Below are 16,423 nucleotides of genomic sequence, written 5' to 3' on the forward strand. Positions count from 1 at the left end.
CGTACATCCCACTAATGAAACAAATACTCATCAAATCAGGTTTGTCGAGTTGTTGTAGACAGTTTTGTATCATGTTTTTGTATATTTATGGAGAATCGTTAGGCTTGTGGGCTGAGGATTACACAGAATCTCACAGCGAACCATAAGGAGGATTTGAAAAGGGCCTAGGAGAGATCGCTGAGTTACTCAAACATGCATGGATGTCAGCTAAAACCGCTTCAGGCATGTTTTTGATGAGGGAGCATTATAAAATGATGTAAACCAAAAACTGCATAACACATCATCTTAAAGTAAAATGATTCTGTGAGATTTCAAAAACACTACAGGCTACAGAAGCAAAGTAAAGTCACGTTTAGAATAATAAGCCTGCAATCTTTTTAATCTCCGTAATAGCACAATCACTATTTTGTTGAGTTGGAAGTGAATAATTATACTACTTATTAACTAAAAACAACTTAAATCATTACTGTAGAGAGCCGGCATTACTTTAGGCCTAATTTGCTAACCCAATAATGTCTGATATAGTGTTACTCACCCACATAGACTTTCCACGGCAGAAACTCAACAAATAAGAAAATTGTTAGTCGAAAAACAAGAGAATTAAACAAAAAAAACACATCTCACATCTTGCTGACAGTTATGCATGCACACACACCGCTTCTCATTATTTAGAAGTGTGATCTAATTCTGAAGAGACACTTGGCCTAGTTCAATAATTGCACTGATTATGAAACATGAAGGCATAATGAACAGGAGATGTCCTTGTACACTGAGGGCACAGACATAACACTGGAATATGATTTTGAGTCTGACACTGTATATATTTACATGACAATCCGACTATTGTTTGGTGTTGGTTATTAAATTTGAGGCAAGTGTGTGTGCAGTGTGTACAACCCCAACAGAATACCACACAAGTTGTTTCAGCCACATACTGGTACTTTATTTAAAATCCTATGCTTTGCTTGTACACTAGGTTTGTCAAAAGTATCAAAAACAGATACTAATCACTGCTAAAGCTAGTATCGAAAATAGATAACCTTTCCAGTATCGATTAACAGGATAAACAGGATTAAATTTGATCTTAAAGGTGCGTTGTGTAACTTTTCTGAGGAAGGGTCTGTCAAATGCTCTTCTCCATGGAGATGTTAATGTTTTGTCTGGAATGTTTCACAGTATGGCATTAAACCTATCTATATTCATGGTGACCAAACAGAATAAGTTACAGGTCAGATCTGTGGAGAGGCGACCCCACTCACAGTCGGAATGTCTGTTTTTCTAGGTATTTCTGAGCTGTAACACCACCAGTAATTGAGTAAATGAAAGGTGTAGAGCTGTTTAATGTCAGGCAGAGCAATGACTTATCCATAGAAACAAGCAAGTGATGGACCCCCAACCAAAAAGTTACATAGTGCACCTTTAACTGAACAATTTTAGAATAATTTTGAACATAACTAGTAAAAGACGACTTGTTAACTTAAAGAAAGTACTATTCATTTAGGGTTGAAAAACGTCTACAAAAAAAACAGTGGTATCATTATAGTATAAAAAAATCTGCATTGAGCCTATTTCTTATCAAAAGTTCAAAATATAAAAATAATATTAAGGGCCTGTTTACATGAGAAGACTTGCAGGTAAAAACGACAAAATATTTTATCTGAAGTGCCTTTCGTTTAGACGCGATGGCGATGGATTTTATCTTAAAAACGCTGTAGCATTTTCATCTACACTTCAAGACACAAAACTTTGATCAGATCTGCTCACATCGCATATGCGTTTACATCACATCAATACAGTATACAAAAACAAACATATTGGATAATTTCCAAAAGGCATCAAAAACAAATGTACAGAATATGCAGAGATACTATCAGTGAACAGAGAAGGATCTGCATTCACTTCTGTCAAATTCTGGATGCACCAGTTCGTCGCAGGTGAGCCAGAAGGGAATGGACAAGATCTCAGAGAACCAGTCGATGGTGGGACAACTTTGTGGAAGGAGTAGCTGATGAAAATGCGTGACATGAAAACTTCCGTATGTCCAAAGATGCCCTTGTTGCTTTAAATACAAGCATACCCAGTCGAATTCCACAAATGTTTGTGTCACCGTATGCACGCAGATTTCCTCCCGAAAATGCTTGTCTTAACGCGGAATAAAAAGTGAAGACGCAACTCCACTTGTGCATCTTCTGTTCAGACCTTCATCATATAAACTTAGCCTAAGTAACAAGATATACATGGCCAATATTTTAAAAAAAGATACAACTAAAATTAAAAGGGGCTCCCAAAAAGGGGGTTGAGGGCCGAACTGACGAGATAATTTCAAAGCAAAATATAATTAAATCGTTACCTCAGGCCTTCCCTTCCCTTTAATGGACTAGAGAAAGCAGTCCATGCAGTTGTCACATGTCAGCTTGGTTATTACAGTTCTTTATACTAGACCAGTCACCTTTTAACAGAGTGCATATGGTCCAGGATGCACCCGTCCATATGCTGACAGGGGCCAGGAGACAGGAGCATATCACACCTGTGCTTGCTCAGCTGCACTGGCTCACTGTCCACTACAGGATTCATTTTAAAGCAGACAGATTATGCAGCAGGGACTTTTCAGAACTTAACTTTTAAACATTTTGTAGTTGTTTCCACTCTCCATTTACTCACTCAAAGTTGTATTTGGAGTAATCTTTCATCACTTATTTTCATTCTTTTTTTTTCAGTCACTTATTTGATTTGGTCAGTGTATAAGTCATAACAGTCTACATACATTATATTCAGTCTGATGTCCATAAAACAAAACAATCTGTTGAACTTCTGGACATTTTCAAGATGCCATTTTGCTGATCAACTGCTGTTTTCACCGCCACCTGTACATGCCTACTGCTCTGTACTTACTAAGTTCTCCAATTTAATATTTTTAATTGGTGATACATGTAGAACTGGACAGCTTTGTGTAACCATTTTAGTACAAATGAAAAAAAAAATACATAAAAAATCTGCATCTCGCTAGTATGATCTGCAGCTATCCATAGGAGGAGCCAACAGCTGCACAGCTCTTTGTTGAGAGGCATTTACGGTGAAGTCAGCTGCAATGAATATAAATGAATATTGCAATTTAAAATGTCCAAATGATAAAATAATGATCCTTGGATGTCATAGATAACTTTATAACACATACAGCACAATATGATTATCTTTATATTTAAATGTCTCAATAGACTGGCCCCCTTCACCTGTCAGAGCAGCTGTCTGTTCATGTCCCTCCCAGGACACTTGGCTTTGCAGACCTGCTCTTCTTGGATGTTCCTCGTACGCACCTGAAAACCAGAGGAGACAGAGCTTTGCAGCTGCTGTTCCGTGACTTTGGAAACTATAAAGTATTTTAAATTCACACTAACATCTCACCTTTATGCACTGGCTTTTAATACAAGTTGAGCTGGTTTCATTGTTTTATTGTATTTCTCTTTATATTCCTATTCTTTGACATTTAGTATTAATATTCTGCGTCTTTTATATTGATTGTAGTTTTATTCTATTATTGTCGTGTACTATAAAGCACTTTGGGCATCATCATTTTTTGTAAATGTATTATATAAGCAAAGTTGACACTGACCCAAAACTGACCATTTATTTATTTATCTTTATTGAACACAGACCATTTTAATCTGGGGTCAGATACAGCTCATAAGACTATTATTATTTTTTATGTTTTATCATGATTTATTACAGAAATCAAAGTAATTTTGTGAAGTCAACCAGTTTTTTTCAATAGCCATAAGTGTATTTTTTGATCATCGTAATCACTGGCATTATTAAATCAAAACTTTTCATACATTCATTCATACATTATTTCTGATTTCTATCTATAATACACTTTATTTCTAACTATTACAAGCCACCTACAACCATGTTTCATAATTTATTTGGTTAAAATGTAGGGTGACCTGACGTTCCTATTTCCCTGGGAAAGTCCCAGTTTTGAGCCTTGTGTTCCCTAAACCATTGATTTATCCCAGTTTAATACAAGAAATGTCCAGGATGTCCCTATTTTTAACCAATCTGATACCAGCCAAAAGTAAAGAGAGGCATAAATTGACATCTGTTGAGGGAAAATACAAAAAAGCTGCTTAAAAATTACCAAAACACAGAGACTCACATGTTAGTAATAAATGGGCAGAGTGCAAAACAATTTTCCGTAGTTCCGTAGTGTTTTTGATTTTGAATATTCGGTCACCTTATCAATAATGTATAAAAAGATTCATCTCAAACCACAATATAAATTACTAGAAAAAAACTAAAATCTGTTAGTTGTGAAGGCCTATTTCCTAGTTTATAATGTTTTGATGATATTTAGTGAATCATAGAGTGATGTTGGCACTAAATATAACCCTTTCTATTATAAATGCAAACTTTCATAAATAATCGATGCATCATGTTTGTGAGATTACCGAAGGGAGCCTACGTATGACGCAAAATGACGCGGTACGCCGTCTTTACGTAACGTCAGCTCCTCGGCCGCTCCACGGAGGCACGCACAGGCAGCCAGGGCAAGGTCGTTTAGCGCACAAGCCCAAGATGATGTCCTTAGCAGCCCGATCGGGGGTCTTTTCCCCGTACTTGCAGGCTACCGCTTACACCGTGGCCGGCCCGCTTAAACCTCTGATCCCGGGTGTCGTGGTAAAGAGCGAAAAGTTCTTAATAGACCCGAAAAAGCCGTTTCTATGCCGCGAATCGTTGAGCGGCCAGTGCGCAAAGACAGGGCCCGCTATCACAGTGTGCATAAATGGTAAGTTTACAAGAGATCGTGAGTTATAATTACTTGTAAATTAAGCAATTTCTCTTTGCTTTCTCGTTGCTAAACTGTAACCTGAGCTGTGGTTTTACCCGAGTTGTTATCCCAAATAAACGAGGCTTGTTTGGGTTAGCCGCAGTTAGCATCGCACGGCTAACCGGCTTTTCTGTGCTGTTAGCTTTTAGCCTGTTAGCATTAGGACAGTGGGCGACCTGCGCATAAGGTCATAATTGTTTACATGTGTATTGTATAATATTCACTCCGTGTTATATGTATGCCATGTCTCGTTTTTGTCTGTCCACCAGAATATATCAGGTCTAATCGGTAAAGGGTGTGTTGATTAACCTGTAGTAACTTGTCCTGACTGTCCTTAAGTCACCTCTGCCCCATGATTGTGAATCCTGCGTATATTCATACTGTACACGTCTACTTCCTGCATGGCTTTTTCTACAATAATGATAATATTTTGTGGATATTTTGTGTTGGTTTTCGTTTCTGTTTATACAGTTTTAGTAGGTGGTATGAATTATGCTGGTTGTAAAGTATTTGCATCCGAGCTTGCTTATCAGTGTTCTGTAAGTTAAGATGCAGTGTGTTTACATTTAGGCCCTTGATAAGTTATAGGCACAGGACCAATCATATTTCCAATCTTTTTTTTTTTTTTTTTCTCATAATGCATCACATTGTAAACATGGCTGGCTATTGCCAAAGTGCCCTTGTTCCTGGGCAGATAACAGAAGGACAAAACAAACACATGACTGATCTACTATGGAGTATCTTTAATCATTTTTATGTTACATTTTATGTGTATGATCTAAAAGTAAGCTTATTTTTATTGGAAAATATATATTTTTATGGATGACTTTCTGTACTTCAACATGAATGTCTAACATTTCTTTTGTAAATCTGCTGTAAATGGACAATGCATTAAAAGACAATATTGATATACTCATTTTAAAGAAATCTGCTTGTATAGGCTTCATTGCAGTTTCCAGAATATAAATTGTACACATTCATATAAAAATAACAGTGCTGAATTGTAGATATTTTAAATGTTTTCACTTGACTTATATCCTCTTCTGTCTTCTTAAGGCCGTACAGGAGTCCGATTCGCCCACACAGACCTGCGCATCCCAGACTTCTCTGACTACAGAAGGCCCGAGGTGCAAGACCCGCACAAGCCCTCTCAGGAGAGCAGTGAGTCTCGCCGCACTTTTTCTTACGTCCTCACCGGGGCGACCACTGTAGTTGGCCTGTACTCCGCCAAGACCGTGGTCAGTCAGTTCGTCTCCTCCATGAGCGCCTCCGCCGATGTCCTGGCCCTGTCCAAGATCGAAATCAAGCTCGGTGACATCCCCGAAGGCAAGAATATGACCTTCAAATGGAGGGGAAAGCCACTGTTTGTCCGCCACCGCACGGATAAGGAGATCGCCGCCGAAGCTGCCGTCAACCTGGCGGAGCTCCGCGACCCAGAGCACGACAAGGACCGCGCTGCCAACCCCAAATGGGTGATCGTTCTGGGGGTGTGCACACATCTGGGTTGCGTGCCCATAGCCAACGCGGGTGACTTCGGCGGCTACTACTGCCCCTGCCATGGCTCACACTATGACGCTTCAGGACGCATTAGGAAAGGCCCCGCACCCCTCAACCTGGAAGTGCCATACTACGAGTTCCCAGATGAAGACACTGTGATTGTTGGATAAAGTCAAGTCATTAGAACTGTTAAGATCTTTGCTTTGAGTTTTCAGTTGGACACACATGGTCATGTCTGTTTTTAATGTGTTCAGCAAGCCTGGGAAAGCAAGTTAATTTTAGCCGTCTTTGACAACCAAAAGGTGGACATTACACCAAAAATGGTGAGCAAGTAATATTGTAAAGAGCAGTGTTGACCGACCATGTATCTCTTCTGTAAAGTTGCAGCTAGATGACATCTTATTTCCAGCTTCCTAATGTAAGAAAGACCCTTAAGTTATATTCACTGTAAAATGATTACCTGAACAAATGAGATGTTTAAGGCTAAATAATAAAGATGTCTATTTTCACTTCATGTCTTCTTGTATTTGAACACCACAAACTTACATATGAAGAGATAACAGGAGAACTCTATAACAAACCATGGCTTCTTAGAAAGATGTATTTTGAGGTTAAAGTTCTAGCTGTGCTGACCTTTATATTGTTTCAGAAGTGGAGTACTTTGGTTAAAAATAAAATGGTGTGCCTTTTATTTAATTCAGGCAGTTTGATGAGGCAAAAACTAAATCACAGTGTAGTGCAAGTCATTCTCAATTTGGAAATAATCTATAGTTAAATGTTATATAATATGTGAATTCAATGTGTTTACTAAAAATACAAATTGCAACATTTAAAGGCCCCTAATAAAGAAGAAAATGGGTAGATGGATGAATCACAGGTTTTTGTGTTTTTTTTTGTTGTTTTAAGTAGGCTATCAATTGGTTTGATGGGATTGTACCTGTATCACAGTTTTAGTTAAGTGACAGTTTGCAGAACAAAGGTTGAGAAGGAATGTACAAAAATGCAGAAAGTAAATGCAGGAACAATGTATGCACTGTTTTTACTCATAAGTATTGTGTAATTGAGAATTTAGCATTATGGTTACTAGAAAACAGGGAATGTCACATCAAGTTAAATCTGTTTTTGTGATTTTAGTATTTCTGAGCTTTAGAGAGTGGACAGACTATTAACAAAGGACTACTCAAGTATGTGTGAATGAAACAAAACAGAACTCCAGGTATGTTTATGATGAGGTACCAACATTATAACATGATTTAAAGCTCACAAGAATCGATTTTATGTAATGTAGGACCTTTAAAAACTGCGAATACGGCTTCACATCACTCCTTCAACCTGCACCATGTTTAATATAGCATTTTAAGTCTCATTCACGCTCAGCCTTAACCGTTAGTAGCTAAATAAATAATTAACTGCAGTAATAATCATCAAAGTGCTTATTAATGAACCACAATTATAAACTCCAGTGTGAATGCTCTGTGGGCTGCCTGCAATGCATGCTGGGATCTTTCCACTACAATTAGTCAACCCCTGTCATCCTTTTTACCTTATTTTACCTTGTTTCACCTCATCCTTCAATAGTCCTGTTTTGAAAGTAAGACCTTTTGATTATATGAAGCAACAATTTTCTTTTCAATGTACAAGCAGTTGGTACTTTATTTTTCTGTCTACATTCATGTGTCTGTAGCATAGCAACAGCTCATCTAACAATATGACTATATCTGGACCTTTTCTGCAATGCTGAATGGACCATGGCGTTTTGATGACTGTTTTCGCTCAACCTATTACAATGGCCAGTGTAATATTGGGGTATATTGTTGTATCTCTTCAGATAGTACACACTGTCCTGAGAAGACCTTGGGAAGAGACTGGAGCTGAGGGGGCATTTGAGGCCATCTGGAAAGTAGGATGAAAGCACAATAAGCATTATCATTATCTCCAGGGTTACAACTCCAGGTTAGGTCTCTGGAGAAGTGACCCCACTCAAAATAAGATGTTAAGCAGTTAAAAAATAATAATAATAATAATGGCATTTGTAACTGAAAAAATCTAAGCTAAGGAAGTCATCTTAAAGAGCCCATATTATTATTTTCTGAGCTATGTTATAATGTTTTCTCATCACAAACATACTTGGATCCTGCGCATTTAGGTCAAGGTCTTCTCTCAAACAGAAAACACTTTGTTCCACCTTGTGATGCCATATGGTAAAACAGGAAGTGCTCCACTTTATACACCTTCCCTAGAATCATTTCAGTTATTACAATTCTGGAGTTGCCCATCTCTACTGAACTAAGGATAAAAGTCAGCTGTTAACTTGGAAACTACTAGTACTTCTTCGTGACATGTTGATGTGAGCTACTTTGTCCAAATAATTTCCCTAATGGATCAATAAAATTAATCTAAGTCTAGTCTAACATCACAAAGTGGAACAGAGCATTTTGAGCTTGGAAGATGTAGCTAGATTTAAAATAAAGGATTACTCAAACATGTGTGAATGAAACAAAACACAACAGGTCTGTTTTTGAAGAGGGAACAGCATTACAACATGACTTAAGCTCACTAGTCAATTTTGCATAATACATAGTAAATGGTCACATTTTTATACAGCACTTTTCCATCTTCAAGGCACTCAAAGCTCTTTACACCATAGAACCACTCACCAATTCATACACGCATTCATACACCAGTGTACGCAGACACTGATGGCTAATTGGGTTTAGTGTCTTGCCCAAGGACACAACAACAGCATTCATTCGTGGGAGCTGGAATCACAGCAACCAACCTGTGGGTCAGTGGATTGAACGCCAAACCAATGATGCTTATGTCGAGAGCAGGATTCGAACCGCCAACCTGCAAGCTACTATCTTAATATAGGACCTTTAAAGTTTCATAAATGTAAATTAAATAATGCGTCGAATGTGCCACAAAAGCCTGCTTATGTGTTTGTATTTATTTAGAAAAAGTGTATGGGAAAAAATGAATAGGAATTGCACTTTCTTACTGCTGAGTTTAATTCTTCCATAGATATATTTTTCCATCCATAATTCTGGTTTGGAGTATCACTGGTTTAAGGATTTCCCTGTTATTGTCAGAATTCATTCATTTTGAACAGTTTGCAGTGGTCCAAAGTTATTTCTCACTTACCTTATGCGTTCTGACCATTCTCATTACATTTATAAGCGCTTTTCACAACCTTTTGCCAACAACACACTTCCTGATTCACGGACAACAAAGGGCCATTACTAATATTTTGTAATGTATTTTCCACATTTTATTCATTTGATCAATTCCCCATCTACGTAATGACCTCGTTCATGATTGAAACTGGTCAGCTATGCAGAAATGAGACCAGACTTCCCACTAATTATTTATCTTGGCGCATTAAAATGAAATGTATACGCGGAATGAAACGTAATTAGATATAAAAACACCACAATTTCAAATCCGACGCCACTGACCCTTGTCATAGAACGCTGCTAATTACAAATCCACGCTTTTATTTTCAGAGTAACTTGTATACTCATTCATGCGTACGCTGATGTATTATTCTCATTTAAATACAACACATAGATTGCTTTGAATAAACACACCATTAAGTCAAATCATGATCAGAAATAATGGGAATGCTAATAGGGCTAGCTGGAGTACCCCCTGGTGCCTGCACAGCCCCATGCAGCTCTGTGGCTCCAGGCTGTTTGTGGACCTTTAACTTGAAATGGCAAATCTATGCAGTTCTCACTCTGCCACACGCCACAGTAGGCCGATAGAAGATATACTGTAAGATTCAGTAGTACGTAAGAATGATGTTGTGGTACAAAGCTGTGTATAAAATAATATTGAAGAATTTGAGTGCCTTTCCTCCTTCTTCCGTTATTGCTTTGCCCTGAATGTTCTATGCTATGACATTAAAGGGACAGATTGGAATTTTGGACATAGGGCCTCATTTGCTAGTGAGCCAGAGTACTGTAGATGTGTGAAGACACTTTTTTGAAATAATCTATCCAGTCTTCGTATTTGGAGAGGTCATTGGTGCTAGGCTAGTGCAAGTCAATGGCCATAGTTAGCCTGCCACCAAAAGCAGTCTTATTCACTCCACAAAACACCTGAACCAAAGCTATTATTACACCAGACTATCCATGTGAATGTCTGTGTCGATAGAATAATTTTAGAAGCAGAACTAACCTTGTATCGCTTGAATCGTCGCATGTTGAGGGACTATTTTCTCAGCAGCAGCGGAATTTTACTCTGCTTCAGCTAGTTGTGATGATATGAACCTGGCCATATTCGGAACAGGCTTCTTTATGTGCTCTATGTGCCGCTATGGTAGCTGCAGGCAAACAAAATATTACAGAGCCGGTAAGATAGGTGCTAGGTGATATCAGTCCGCCACTGCCAAGCTTTTTATCAGGAAGTACAACTCGCTGCTGCTGCTCACACATAAATCCTTCAAATGCAAGGTTAGTTTTACTTTTAAAATTATTCTATCAACACAGACATTCACATCAACAGTCTGGTGTAATAATAGATTTTCTTTGGGTGCTTTGTGGAGTGAGCAAGACTGTTTTTAGTGGCAGGCTAACTATGGCCATTGACTTGCGCTAGCCTAGCACCAGCGACCTCTGCAAATACAAGGACTGGATGGATTATTTCAAAAAGTGTCTTCACACATCTACAGTACTCTGGCTCACTAGGAAATGAGGCCCTATATCCAAAATTTCGAACTGTCCCTTTAAATACAGGTATCTAGCATTTGTTCATTATGGGTGTTTCTATTGCTCAAAAATACAAAAATTCTCTGTGGACAGGGTTGCATCTCTACAGATCTGACCTGTAATGTAGCCTGTGGTTGTCTCCCTTGAGCTAGGTAGGTTTAATCTTTATTGTGGAACATTCTAGACAAAGCAATAACATTTTCATTAAGACAAGCAGGTGGCAGATCCTCCACTAGAAAAGTTGCAGAGTGCACCTTCAAACGTCAATAACAGATGTCATTTCTATAGACTGTACATAGTCATTACTGAGTCTGTTATACCATGCTGTGTGACTTTGGGCAAGGCAGCTGATTGGTCAAATTAATCTTCTTTTAAATATAATTTATAGTTTTACACCAATCAAGCAATCTGTGAAGAAAAGTTGAAAAATGTGTTGAAAATGACAGGAAATGGGGAGTTTTATAATAATGACATCACACTAGAGACAATTCTATCTAAAAGTTTGGCACAAAACACATTTTTCTGATACTTGAAACATTATGTCAACAAACTAAAAGTGTTTTCTTGTATTTTCATCTGTGAAATAATACTTTCTGTGTACATTAGAGGAGAGGAGAGCCTATTGTACAGGATGGTTGCTACGTAACAATTATGGAATTCCCTTGTGATGTCATGATTTCCAACCAGGAACTAAAACTTGTAACCTAAAAAATGGTGAAACTCAGAAAAATATTGTGAGATGTTTAGCAAAATCTGAAATATAAGCATCTTACCTGTGTTAGTAGTCCAACCTGTCACTGGTACTTTAATGTTTAAAATCACTTCTTTCATGATGTGAAACTACATATTTTTATGGACAAATGTAGCATGCATCCAGCATGTTAGACTCACGGCATATTTCATTTTTCAAGGTTTTTGGGGAAAAAAACAAAAAAAAAAAACAAAAAAACAGCCAATAAACTGGTTTTGGCTGTAATCTCTCTGATTGGTTGAGGACAGAGCCAATGACATCTGAAGCAAGGTCTGGAGAGTAGAAACAGACAGAAAACTCAATTTGGCCAAAAATGACTTAGGCAGTTGCTATGAAGCCAGCTGTGTATTCACTTATAAGTCATAACATTGAACAAACGTTCACATTTGAAAATAAAGTAAGAAGCATCTTCCTTCAGATTATTTATATTCTGTATGTATAGTTATATGTCCTTATTGTACGTCCTTTTGACATTAAAACTTCTGTCAGTGGACAGGGTTTTCCTTTTATACGTCAACAATGTTTACAGTCTTTGACTGCAATATTTAGGCAGGGGAATGGAGTTCATCAAAAGCTTTCATCTGATACATAAACTCAACTTTGCCCAAAATGTCACTGATGTCTCTGTGCCATATGAGGGAGTGATTTCAGCATGCTCAGCACAATCATTCTAGCAAGCATGAAGCATGAACTCCATAACAATATAGCCTTTTCAGATGCAACAATTCCATGCTTTTTTACTCTCCCTATTCTCTGCTACTTTAACCTAAGATACTTCCGTAGCCACAGCTGCCCTGGGGTAGACGGACTGAAGGGTCACTGCCAATCTGTGCATATGACCACCCAACCTACACTAGTTTCTCACACACCATTCTTCCACAGGCAAGATGGGTGATGGGTGCTCACAGACACAATCAAGCTGTATGGTATGTAGCATTTTTATTAGAAAGTTCACATATATGTCTTATGTGTCTGTGTGCACTGGTGACAATTGTAACACTCATTTATTTTTAATTACAAAACCATGAGACATGATGGTCAAGCTGTTGATATTTTTATTTGGTATGTCAGTTCTCAAGATGATTATCTAATCAGAAAGCAGAATGAAACTCAAATAAGTCTCTTATTTGGGTTTAATGCTGAAATGCAGTTGGTTTAAACCTGAAAGTGCTCTCTGATCTACATCCTCATTAACCCCGCCCCTGCAGACAAACATGAATCAGTACTAGTGCAGATTCTGCAGCTCAGAGGGAATTCTGGAGGTTTGAGTTTTCTCATGGGACATGGTCTGTCCATATACTGCAGGTTAAGATACTTGAAACCTCGGTTCAGTTGTATTTGTACTACTATTTCTCAAACTAGGAAGTGTACAGCCCACATACCTCACCTTTAGAAGTCAACTTACAACTTTACTGGACCTCTTAACATTTTATTTGTCAATATAAATTGCACATCACTCTTTAAGACAGTCTATTTATACATGCAGCTCCCGCTCTGTCACCGTCATTCTACAGTGTACACATCGGAGGCGTGAATCTGCCCAACACGAGAATGCTTTTAACAGTCTCAGAAATGCCACGGAAGCAAGTGCCCCCCAAAGGAGACAGGATTATTTTGCATATAGAGAGTCTTCATCAAAGTCCACTGTTTGCTTTTCCGCTCTCCTCTCGCCCACCTGGAACGCCACAAATGTCCCAGGAGCTTTAGCGCATCCTCAAAGCTATACATAACATTACAGCTATTGTACGTGTAGCATGAATTATGAATGTATGGAGGCACTGTTTCACATGGTAATGGAGGGAGGAACACAGGAGCAGGTAGACTAAAGAGGGAGTGACATTTCATGGTTGACCACTGTGTTAAGAGATGTACAGGACAAGAGTATGTTTGAAAAATGTGATGTTGTTTCCCTCGGCAACAGACTGCGGGGGGGCTGAGATAGTATGGGAAAGACTAGAGATAGTACTGACAGAAAATATGATTGTTAAATTATGTAGAGAGATACATAAATGCAATATATATTATAATAATCCCCATGACAACATTTAGATAATGCATAGGCAGCAATAGAAGAGCATCAAAAAGTGTAAAAATGTGCCAGAGATGTGAAAGCAGTGCCAAATCTGGAGAGAGAGTGATTCTATTTGAAAGAGAGGGAGCTTTGGGCTATTTCTGCACTAAACTATGCACTCATTTTACTGATTGTTGCCCTGTTGAAGATACCTGGTGGAACCTGGATGGTCCCATGGTTTATGCAGTGTTCATGTGGTCCTTGTAAACTCTGGCTTTTTCAAGTTCAAAAAATGCGCATGAGTGCACAAACAAGTTGGGAAAACAACTCAGGTGAAAACTTGCTGTCCAACTTCCACACATGACGCCACCTTGCCTGACCAGCCAGTCCCTTCTACATTCTGTTCTAATCCAAAAGGGATTAGAACCAGACCACAGACAGTGAGAAACTTCTGTCCAAACTTGAGATGATCCAACTGCCGCCGGTAATTTGTAATGTGTTCCTCAAATGTGTAAGAAATTTTGAAATTTCTCATAACATTCAGAGCAAAATACATAATTTCTTTTATCTGAAATAAGTCATAGTTTGGGACTTCAGTCATTGATTCTGTAAAAATCTGGACTCTTTCTCAGTCCTTTATGTAGATTTTTCTCCCTTTTTATGTGTAAGCAGCTATGTATGTTTTTGATGCAAACAGAGCATGAACCTCTGAACTCAGGGAGACATCCAGATCCACTTATCTTTGTAAAGTTTTTTTCAAAGCGTGAGTTTCTGGCTGCAGGTAAGACGTCACCTGATGTGTGGAGATGGACCAAAATGAGCTGTTTTGTCAATTTATCTAAAACATCTGAGCTCTGATTTGATCATTTACAGGTTTACTGTTGTCTATATCAGTTGTCTATATCATACGAGCTGCAGATTTTACTAGTTTTCATCTATTAAACGCTGTAAATGAGCATACGCGTTCATTTTATTATTGGTGACATCAAAATCCAGACTCTCCAAGATAAAAGCACATGAATTCAAACAAGACAGAATCCCAACTTCTCATCTGGGAAACCCGAGCACCTGAGGACCACATGAACACAGCATGAGTCCTGAGGTGGGCCTGGTTTGCTCCTCTTCTCGTTTAGTCATTTGATGTGTAGAAGAAGTGTCCATTTGATTGGCTGAAAAGCACCTGCATAAAAAGACAAACTCATCTTGATCTGTTTTTACATGAAAAGAGTGTTATGTTAAACTAATATTACTTAAAGCCATATTACACTGTACCCCAAATTGAACTAGAATATAAAAGTTTGTTTTATTTTATTTTTTTGCACCCTTACTTTTCATGCATCCTTACTGCTTCCTTTTCCACAAACCTGACTTTTATTTGGCCTGGAGAAGGGCCTCCTCCTGCTTGTTTCCATGGAAATGGTGTTCGTTTGTCTATAATATTCCACAGTATCCCATTAAAAAGATTATTTTATTATTTTTGTATTTCCATGGAATCATGCAGGTGAGGTGCAACCTCCAGCAAGTTACTGTACCTTAAGCACCTTAAGCATGAAGAAGAATTAAGTTTTGTTCATGGTTTTATGCAAAACCCAGTCTTATTTTCTTTTGATTTTCATACACTCTCATATGTCCCAGGGCTCCCATAACCTGTGCATATAAAACTTCAGTATTAGTGAAAATGAGCCCTCCACTTCACCTTAATAAAGCCAGCACTAAGAAAACATAGTGCCACTTACATAACAAGCAAATCAACTACAAAAAAACTTAATTAAAACAATAATATTAATCACAATTATACCTCAATATAATAACAATGGCTGATTATGCACAGCCTGTTGTATTTAATAGCATGATTTAACCACACAACCCCACAAGTGCAAGAGTGAATGCCGCTGGTTTAAAAATAGGTGCCTAGCTGTGCATATCTCTTAATGATTCTGCTGTGTTTTCATTGAGGTTGGCATCAACATGATATTTTTTTTTACCATTGAAACAGAGCATAAAGTATAAAAGAACTTATAAAAGTAAATAGGAAGTTGGATGATTGATCTTCCAAACAATGAAGAGTAATTACAGCAAAGTTAATAGCAATAACAATGTATGCGTCGCACTGATTTGTATAAGCCCCGGTGTAGGCAAAAGGCCAGGAAGCGTCATTAGTATAAATCAATAGTGTATATTGTGATGATTTATGAGTAGATTACTATATAATGAGTTGTGTCCCATATCAGGAAGTAAACAAAGCCACACTGGATATTAGAGGTGGGATTTATGGCTCTCAAACGGGAGCTGAATCTTCCTGATCGGTTCATTTGGGAGAGCGGTTCAAAAACTGGTGGAATTATAAATTGATTTATTTTAAGAAGCCATCCTGATGACTCATTTATCACTTGAGAACGAATCAATATGTGGAAACACCAAGACTAAGAATCTGATCAAATAAGATACTTTTTCACGAATGTATCTTGCAAATGCACAGTTCTATATGTTCATAAGTTTAATACCTGTACCTGATTTTTTTCACATGTATTTGAGCAAAATACATCTTACCCCAGTATGGATATATTGTATAAGCAGCTCTTGAAGTCAAAATAAGTTTGCTGTGTAATGTCTGCATCTAATTATGAAGT

At 37.9% G+C, this 16,423-nt stretch overlaps 1 protein-coding gene across 1 annotated transcript; it reads left to right on the forward strand.

The window, feature by feature from the left end:
- Positions 1-4,494: 4,494 nt before the first annotated feature.
- LOC110162579 (cytochrome b-c1 complex subunit Rieske, mitochondrial) lies at positions 4,495-6,831 on the forward strand. Its single transcript, XM_020927477.2, has 2 exons — positions 4,495-4,783; positions 5,882-6,831. Exons 1-2 carry the CDS (start codon positions 4,573-4,575, stop codon positions 6,490-6,492), a joined length of 822 nt encoding a protein of 273 aa, XP_020783136.1. The 5' UTR covers positions 4,495-4,572; the 3' UTR covers positions 6,493-6,831.
- The last annotated feature ends 9,592 nt before the right edge of the window (positions 6,832-16,423 follow it).

This window comes from Boleophthalmus pectinirostris, unplaced genomic scaffold, assembly GCF_026225935.1.
Source record: "Boleophthalmus pectinirostris isolate CB_2022bp ecotype Guang Dong unplaced genomic scaffold, ASM2622593v1 HiC_scaffold_19, whole genome shotgun sequence".
Classification (NCBI taxonomy): domain Eukaryota; kingdom Metazoa; phylum Chordata; class Actinopteri; order Gobiiformes; family Gobiidae; genus Boleophthalmus; species Boleophthalmus pectinirostris.

Coding starts and splice junctions, on each gene's coding strand:
- LOC110162579 (XM_020927477.2), top strand. CDS start 4,573: ATGATGTCCTTAGCAGCCCGATCGGGGGTCTTTTCCCCGTACTTGCAG. Junction 4,784..5,881: donor TATCACAGTGTGCATAAATG/GTAAGTTTACAA, acceptor TGTCTTCTTAAG/GCCGTACAGGAGTCCGATTC.